The sequence below is a fragment of the Babylonia areolata genome, chromosome 31, assembly GCF_041734735.1.
Source record: "Babylonia areolata isolate BAREFJ2019XMU chromosome 31, ASM4173473v1, whole genome shotgun sequence".
In the NCBI taxonomy this organism is placed as follows: Eukaryota; Metazoa; Mollusca; class Gastropoda; order Neogastropoda; family Buccinidae; genus Babylonia; species Babylonia areolata.
The window spans coordinates 11,893,906-11,903,240 of record NC_134906.1 but is presented as its reverse complement, the minus strand read 5'-3'; the positions used below and the strand labels follow the sequence as shown (position 1 = coordinate 11,903,240).

At 40.5% G+C, this 9,335-nt stretch overlaps 2 protein-coding genes across 4 annotated transcripts in view; one reads left to right on the top strand and one right to left on the bottom strand.

Moving 5' to 3' along the window:
* Positions 1-1,136: 1,136 nt before the first annotated feature.
* LOC143275879 (small ribosomal subunit protein mS40-like) lies at positions 1,137-7,322 on the bottom strand. The gene is made up of 6 exons (XM_076580190.1): positions 7,206-7,322; positions 6,408-6,561; positions 5,757-5,851; positions 5,090-5,161; positions 2,431-2,557; positions 1,137-1,289 (listed from the first exon to the last, which is right to left on the bottom strand). The coding sequence occupies exons 1-6, from the start codon at positions 7,257-7,259 to the stop codon at positions 1,210-1,212; spliced, it is 582 nt and encodes a 193-aa protein (XP_076436305.1). The 5' UTR covers positions 7,260-7,322; the 3' UTR covers positions 1,137-1,209.
* Positions 7,323-7,893: 571 nt separating this feature from the next.
* Positions 7,894-9,335, top strand: part of LOC143275878 (serine/threonine-protein phosphatase 1 regulatory subunit 10-like) — a 40,703-nt gene continuing 39,261 nt past the window's right edge. For 2 of the 3 annotated variants that reach the window (XM_076580188.1, XM_076580187.1), the window contains exon 1: positions 7,894-8,086. The gene's annotated coding sequence lies outside the window, so the exon portion shown is untranslated. The remainder of the gene's footprint in view (positions 8,087-9,335) is intronic. The other variant, XM_076580189.1, reaches the window with a different exon arrangement.

Below are 9,335 nucleotides of genomic sequence, written 5' to 3'. Positions count from 1 at the left end.
TTTTGAGAGAGAGAGAGGGGGGACGGAGGGTAGGGTTGGTTTGGAGGGGGAGGGGGAGGGTGGGGGGGTATTTTGGATATCTGCACCTTTCCAAAACCACCAATTATTGTGGTACTTACATTTTATTTTCAATCTGTTATTTACTTACATTTTAATTTTTTATGTTGTCATAATCCACCAAACTGGCCTCTTGTGGTGAAAAGTGTAAGAAACAAGACAAAGATCAAGACAACTCACCAAACACTGACATGGATGACAGTATCTTGGACTTCTAGAGTCTCATCTCTCAAATGTGAAAAAGAGGGGAGGGGGGTTCAGCCACAAACAAGCCTCCACAAATGCGGACCACCCACAGTACTGACCACCAGCTTCGCTACGCTGAGATTTGAACTCTCTACTTCTGCACAACACCAACCACTCAGCTGCCAGGAAAGATTTAGAAAAATCTGTTGTGTGATCAGAGTTGTGTACACACCAAGAGCTGAAACAAACACACACAGAGGGTTTGTAGGAATACTTACGTCTTTACAAGTCCTGACATTTTGAAATTCCCAAGTAAGGTCTTACAAGTGCTAATATTTACACCAATGTCTTTAAAAGTCCTTACGCAAGTGAAACATTGTCAAGGACAAAACACTATTTGACAAAGTCATACCAGCAGCTCTCGTCCCGCCCCCTTTTCCACACCTGAACTTCAAACTCTGACCTCTTTCGATACAGCAGACAATGCTCCAGCTTGGAAATATTTTTTTTATCTGGCGAAAGCAGCGTGTCTGCATCTGCCATGACAAGTGCTTGTACAAGTTGGCTTGAGTCATTCAAAATGCCAAGGAAATGTGCATTTCAGGGTCATTAGGTTTAAGAGGAACAATGTGGGGGTTGGTTGATCAAAGATTCAAACGATAAGCATTATTACCATGCACGATGTGCAGTTCGCAAGACATTACTCCATGTGTCTTTGATGGGGTGAAGGTTCTTACAAAATGAAATTCTTATTGTAAGTCCTTACAAGGTCCTTATAAGGCATGACCTGAAGTCTCTGGGAACTCGTGAGTCACAACAACATACACACTTCACCATACACACACAGCGGGACACACAAATCACCATACAGACTTGGTCCTACAAAAAGAGGGTTCCACTCAACAGAATGTATATTTATTTACACCACATTCACACACACAGGCAACACAGAAAGGCCGGCATTCACTACAACACTTTCCCGCTGGCTTCGTCCCAGTACTGGCTGTAGTCGTACACTCGGAAGGGAATGTTTTTCTCCAGGTAACCTGAAACAACAAACACTTCCTTTAATTCATATTGTGCGTACTGTCCAAGGAAATGAACTGAAGGTACACAGGGGGCAGAATTAGGGTCATTTACTAGAAAGAAGAATTTGGGTCATCTGACTCACTCTGGACGAACAGTTTTCTCCCTTGCTTTTCCCTGCAGACAACCCATTTGTCAGGGATAGGAAAAAAAACACAAAAAATACAAAACGCAAAGTAACTGAATGAAACTCACTGTATTTGACCCACTGACCCCTCTCCTCATGTTGTGTGTGTGCCCACCCCCGTCCCTCTCTTCACAGCCCTCAGAAGCTGAGTCACTGTCAGTACCTTCTTGCTGGTAGCTTTCTTGACTGCAGATACTTTATTCAACGTATTCATCATCCTCGTTGGTGTTGAAACCTTCAGTTTGAAACATTTCAATCACTTCAGCAGCAGTAAAAAGCCACTTTCGTGATCTAGTTTGCTCCAAAAATTTCCACTTGTATCGTCTGCGATGCCATTTTCGATGCGTATGCAGATTAGCTTGTCATGTGGGGTGCCGAGGTCAATGGCTAGCCAGCGACTGTAATGGAACCTCACGAAGAAACTTTCCATTTGACCCTTGACATGTTTGTAATGCCCGGTGTAGCTGCAATTTTTATGCTACCCCATGAGGAAAACGTGGAAAAAATAGAAAATGTTGAAACCACTACAGCGTTCCATCGTCCGAAACCGCGCCTTACGTCAGAAACGCTTTAGCATTCTATCGTCGGGAGTGAGTTAAGGATGATGATGAAGGTGCGTGTATGAGTGTGTGTGTGGTGGTGTTCATCAATATTATGTCTGTTCACTGAGGGTGATATTGTACCAAAACAGAAAAAAACAAGGAAGGGGTCGGGGTTATGGGGGAATTTTGAGGGGCTGGAGGGTGGGTGGCAATAATATGAGCTGGACACGGGAAGTGTGGCCAGAGTGTATATGCTGTGCTTGTGTGTGTGTGCACTTGCGCATGCATGTGTGTGTTGTGTGCGCATGTGTTTGTGCGTGTGACTAGTGTATATGCTGTGCTTTTGTGTGTGTGTGCACATGCGCATGCATGTGTGTGTTGTGTGCGCATGTGTCTGTGTGTGTGACTAGATCAATGTGAGTGAGGACTCACCAAGGTCCTTGGCCTTCATAACCTCCACCAGCAACTTGCGGTGCTGTTTCTGACAGATGCCTGTCTTCTTCGTCTCCAGAACATCCCCTGTGTAAGGCGAGATGAACTGCTCCAGCAGCTTGATGTTCTGAACGCACACACACACACACATCACCATGTCATTCTGTGTCACAAACTACACATTCCAAACACAGTGAACCATGTCACTGTGTTAAAAACAACATATTCTGAAGACAGGACATCCCCTGTGTTGGGCGAGATGAACTGCTCCAGTAATTTGACATTCTGAACACACACATCACCATGTCATCCTGTGTTATAAACTGCACATTCTGAACACAAGACCTCCCCTGTGTAGGGTGAGATGAACTGCTCCAGCAACTTGACATTCTGAACACACACATCACATCACGTCATTCTGTGTTACAAACTATACATTCTGAATACATGCAACCATGTCAATGTGTTAAAAACTACACATTCTGAAGACAGGAATTCCTCTGTGTAGGGCAAGATGAACTGCTCCAGTATACTGACATTCTGAACACACACATCACCATGTGATTCTGTGTTACAAACTGCACATTCTGAACACAGGCAACCGTGTCATTGTGCAAAAAAAAACAACACATTCTGAACACAAGACCTCCCCTGTGTAACGTGAGATGAACTGCTCCAATATCTTAACATTCTGAACACACACACATCACATCATTCTGTGTTCTGAACACATAAAACCATGTCTGTTAAAAACTACACATTCTGAACACAGGACCCACCCCCCAATCCCCCCCCACACACACACCCTGTGTAGGGCAAGATGAACTGCTCCAACAACTTGACATTCTGAACACACACATCACCATGTCATTCTGTGTTATAAACTGCACATTCTGAACACAGTCAACCATGTCACTGTGTTAAAAACTACACATTCTGAACACAAGACCTCCCCTGTGTAGGGTGAAATGAACTGCTCCAGCAACTTGACATTCTGAAAACACATCACATCACTGCATTCTGTGTTACAAACTATACATTCTGAATACATGCAACCATGTCAATGTGTTAAAAACTACACATCTGAACACAGGACCCCCCCCTCCCCCCTCCTCCCTGTGTGGGGCAAGATGAACTGCTCTAGCATCTTGACATTCTGAACAGACATACATCACCATGTCGTTCTGTGTTAAAAACTACACATTCTGAACACAGGCAACCATGTCACTGTCACCATGTCATTCTTTGTTAAAAACTACACATTCTGAACACAGGCAATCATGTCACTGTGATAAAAACTACACATTCTGAAGACAGGACCTCCACTGTGTAGGGCTAGATGAACTGCTCCAGCAATTTGACATTCCGAACACACACACATCACCATGTCATTCTGTGTTATAAACTGCACATTCTGAACACAGTCAATCATGTCAATGTGTTAAAAACTACACATTGTGAACACAAGACCTCCCCTGTGTAACGTGAGATGAACTGCTCCAGTATCTTGACATTCTGAACACACACATCACATCATTCTGTTTTACAAACTACACATTCTGAACACACGCAACCATGTCTGTTAAAAACTACACATTCTGAATACAGGACACCCCCCCACCCCACCCCCACTCCCCCCCACACACACCCCCTGTGTAGGGCAAGATGAACTGCTCCAATAACTTTAAATTCTGAACACACATACATCACCATGTCATTCTGTGTTAAAAACTACACATTCTGAACACAGGACCCCCACCCCCCACCCCCCCTGTGTAGGGCAAAATGAACTGCGCCAGCAACTTGACATTCTGAACACATGCACATCACCATGTCATTCTGTGTTAAAAACTAGACGTTCTGAACAAAGGCAACCATGTCACTGTCACCATGTCATTCTGTTCTACAAACTACACATTGTGAACACACAATCCATGTCACTGTGTTAAAACTACACATTCTGAACACAGGACCACCCCTGTGTAGGGCTAGATGAACTACTCCAGCACATTTGACATTCTGACCACACACACGCATCACCGTGTCATTCTGTGTTATAAACTGCACATTCCAAACACAGTCAACCATGTCACTGTGTTAAAAACAACACATCCTTGACACAAGACCCCCCCTGCATAAGGTGAGATGAATTGCTCCAGCAAACTGACATTCTGAATACACATCACCATGTCATTCTGTGTTAAAAACTACACATTCTAAACACAGGCAACCATGTCACTATATTATAAACTATACATTCTGAACACACACACACAACCAAAGGAATCATCTTCTTTTATATTACCTTTTCACTTTCACTACTTAAAACTGTAGTCATCAATATTCACTACTGTTTGTTTTCCTTTTTTAAGTTAGACAATAATTCAACATCTCAGCTGCAAAACCAAGCAAAAGGACACCTTCGCTGAATCAACAAGGAAAAAAAAAACATAAAGGATTCCTGGGGAAAGAAATCTTATCACCTGTGAGCACTATCAACGAATGATCTGTCATCGTAATTTTCCTGCATAGGTATTAAAACTGTAAATCAAAACAAAGGAAAACCAGGCAACGCTGACCAAAGTTTGGCTTTCTGTCCAAAACTTCCCAAAGTTTGGCCACATATCCAAAACTACACAGCAGTCTCAGCAAAACTCACCTTGTAGTCCAAGACGAGGTATTCGTCTCGACACACAGGACATGGACTGCCCGTAGCAATTTCACCTTTGCGCTGCAGCACACACACACACAAAAGAAGCGTCTCACACTGCAATTTTTGTACATGTATCGTATGCAAATGCATTTATTCAAATTTCAAATAAAGAAAATAAATCAATGAATGAACTTGACAGCTTAATCTCACTGTTTGCTTCACTAAATTTACAAATCTTTATATCAAAGTTGCATTTCTGTTCAATATATTTTTAATACTGTTAGTATTTAATGTTGACTTAAAGTGTAAAACAACAACAAAAAAAAGAAAAAGAAAAAGAAAAACTAAAAGCTCGTTGAGCTGATGACTCTCACACTACTCTTCCCAGAGTGACGAAGGAAGGAGAGAAGGAAGATGGCAGAATGGTTAAGACACCAATACAGTGTTCGTGAGGGACCAGGTTCATTTCTTGTCTTGCCCTTTTGCCCAAGTTTGAATGGAAAATCAAACTGGGCATCTAGTCATTCAGACGAGACGATAAATTGAGATCCCATGTGCAGCAGACATTTGGCGCACTGAAAAAGAACCCATGGCAACATAAGTGTTGTCCTCGGGCAAGAATTCTGTAGCAAAAGACAGAAAAGGCTATAGTATACGGGTGACCATTACTTACAATGCAGGTTTTCCTTGTCTCAGGAGCATGCTGTCCTTTGAAATTACGCCTGTAGTAGAACCATACTGGCTTGTCCCCATAGGCCTCAGAGTAAGCTGCAACAATATTTGACTCCATATTAACATTCAGAATATGTAACAATCTATTATAAATCAGTGTTTCCCAGCTGAACAACATGTTTCAGTTTCTGTTTCAAAGATGTGTAAACGCATGCAATGATCCACAAATGGTACACAACATCTTTTTTCTTCTTAATGTCAAAGGAAGATTAGGTCTTGACAGATAAAACATACACAAATTACACACAGACACCTACATAAAATAAAGAATCTAAAGTCATCATGGCCATCACAGACAGACACACACATAAAATAAACAAAGTCATCACAGCCACAATCTTTCATGAGAAATTGTGAGGTTACCATGTATACTGTGAAGTTACCACGTAAAATATGATCTTACCATAATCATGGGACCTAAGCTTATGATCCTTACTATCTCATCAGACAAATTTGTAAAAGTTTGTAAATAAACAATCAAAACAAGTCTGTGTGACATAATGAAATTATTGATGCAAAATTTAAATGCCACACTTTATCCTGCAACCACATGACAAAGATGAGAACTAAATAGAACAAATCACAATCATACCTTGGCTTTCCATATAACGGATACTTGTGTCCGGATCTACCACCAAACGTTGTGGCTTTGACAGATTTTCCTCCTCTTCCCCATCACCTGCTGCAGAACACTGTCGGTGCACTACAGTCGTTGTAAACCCTCTGAATCCAACCTGACTCCGTCCCTATAACATTTAAGGCAGACACATAAACACACACACATTCAGTGATACACTCACATGCTAATATCACTTGCAGTGAAAAGACGTTAAACTAAAGAACGAACGAAACACTCACACACACACACACATGCCAAACTCTACCACCACTCCAATAATTCATTCTACTCCCAGTGAAAAGACATAAAATCAATGAATAACACAAGCATAAAGTAAGTTTCATTCACATGAACTGTGAGTGACACAAAACATATGTGCCTGTCATTATCAATCGATGTGTGTGTGTGTGAACAGATACATGTGTGTTTTGTGATATATAAGCTACTGTGCAAACAGCAGATGCTCACAACTGTCAGAAGAACACAAATGCAAATGCAATGACATGCTTATGTGTCTAAGCATGTGTGCAATGCCAAAGAATGAAAGATGCAGCACCTTTAGCCACTACTTTCTGAGCAGGTTGTTTGATTGTGCTCTGTGTGTGTGTGTGTGTGTGTGTGTGTGTGCGATACTACCTTCAGGTCAAGTGTATGTTTGTGGGTGTGATTTAAGTGTGCGTTGAGACACCGCAAAACGTAATTAATCAAACCATAAAACCAACGCTGTGTAAACCATCTAGACCTTTTCAGAAATGATATCGCCTTCCTCACCAAAAACTTGGAAAGAATGTTTGCAGATAGCCAAGTTGCCCTCGAGGCTGCCATGCTGTCTAGGTCAGTAAGTTTTGGTTAACCTACACAGGAGTGACCTGTCAAGAAAAAAAAACACCCAAAAAGTGGCATGCCCAAAACCATGATTAATCCCGTCCTCTCGAAAACGAAAACACATCAGTAAACAATCTAGCACTAACCTAATCGTGCATAAAGAACATATCTTGCTTGTCAATTTAATGAAAATAAAGAGAAAAGTGTACAAATAACTTACACTCCCTGAAAAGATTACCCTCTGAACCGACATACATATCATGATAATTTTTGGAGGTATAATCAATGCTAATAACTTCTTACAAAAATATAATATTTCTTAGCTTTTACTTGATTTTTGTAAATTATAAATCGATTGGTCAGGCCTGAATATGATCAATATCATCAGATAATCTCTTTCTGAGTGCAAAAAGGAGCTCGTTGGGATACATTACTAAATTACGAAATAGAAAATAGTAAATACATTTAGATATTCAATCATACAGAAAATTATTTGATCTTTCGGGAAGAAACTCATTTAAAATTCAGGGTATTTATTGAATTATGAATATGCAAAGTGAAAAAAATAGTTGGATTTCAAATGTAAGCACTTTATCCTCACGTTCGCTTCCCCTCCAAATGTGACGTCATTTAGTGACTAGCGACATTGAACGGCTTGTTCTACATTAGGGTTCCATCTAGGCATATGATGATTTTTCTCTGCAGAAATTGAACTTTCTTTAGTTAGTCGCTTTGTTGATGCATCACACTAGTATACAAGACAAAGGATTGGAGATTCATTTGGCCGAGTTCCGCATCATATCGAGAATTTGAGGGTGAAGCTCAGGGTCTGAACCCGTGCCACATGAGCACATTTTTCTTTCAGCATTTAGAAGTTTAGTTGTGGATATAAGACTGAATATTCTTGTCAATTTTGGTATTTAAAAGTTATTGATATTGACTGATAAAGGTCAGATCGACCAGTGGAGAATAATGAAGTAGGTACGACGTGTCAGTGAGGAAAATCCAAGATGCAAATTTGTCAAAACGACCAGTGACGGTTCCGTCATGTCGTGTCAGGGGCAGATCGAGCGGGCGGGCAAGCTGTGCCATTTTCCATTCAGAAAAAAAAGTGGTGTGAAGGACAAATCGAGGCGAAATGCTGTGAAATCATGAGGCAAAAGATAGATTGATGTACATGCGAATATAATTGGCTTTATTAACCTTAATTTTCATCGACAGGTTTGCATGGAGGGAAAAACGGGCGCCATATTTCTGCAGGTCCCGTCCACATAACTTTGTGGTTTTTAAGCGGCGATGGAGGAGAATGCAGCGCTGACGGTTAAAAAGAGTGCTTGGGTGTCCGAAAGATCTCAGCCGCTTTGTGCGTTTGGTTTGTAATATGTGTGATTTTTTTTTTTTTTTCCGTTTGTTTTCCACTGACGAGAGGTCAAATTCACATTGCCCATATATGGGATGCATAGTAACCGTTGCTACCAAGAAGCTGTGCCAGAGACTGACAAGCATAAAACTGCATTTAATTACTGCACTTAGTGTATGTTACGTCTCGAGCCATGAGCATACTTAAGTTGTATTCATGTTTTGTCATCATCTTCATGCATGTGCCCATGTATTTCTTGTTATTATGATATTCACTAATATATATATATATATTTAGAAACATGCACATAACATATTTAATGCTTTTTAAAGTGAGTTGCAAATCTGAGATTTTATACATCTGTAGAAACAGTCCTCATTTATATGAAGTCAACAAGCTGACTTTAATGATCAGTACCTGGCATTTTACCCAGTTCAAATAATCATACACTATTCCTGAACAAAATGGTAGATTTTTTTCTAATCAAATTTTAAGATGAAAAATAAGTTAATAAAAACTCAGTTTGGGGGGAATACCATCCTCACTTATGTGGTACTTAAATCATTTAATGGATGATAAACCTGGCAGATAGAAATATGTGTGACTAGTCCATTGGTTGGATGCAAAACATGAATCAAGGTGAAAAAAAAACAAACAAAAACTTGTGGCAAGTCCATTGTTTGCATGCAAAGAATGATTCAAAGTGTAACAGAAAT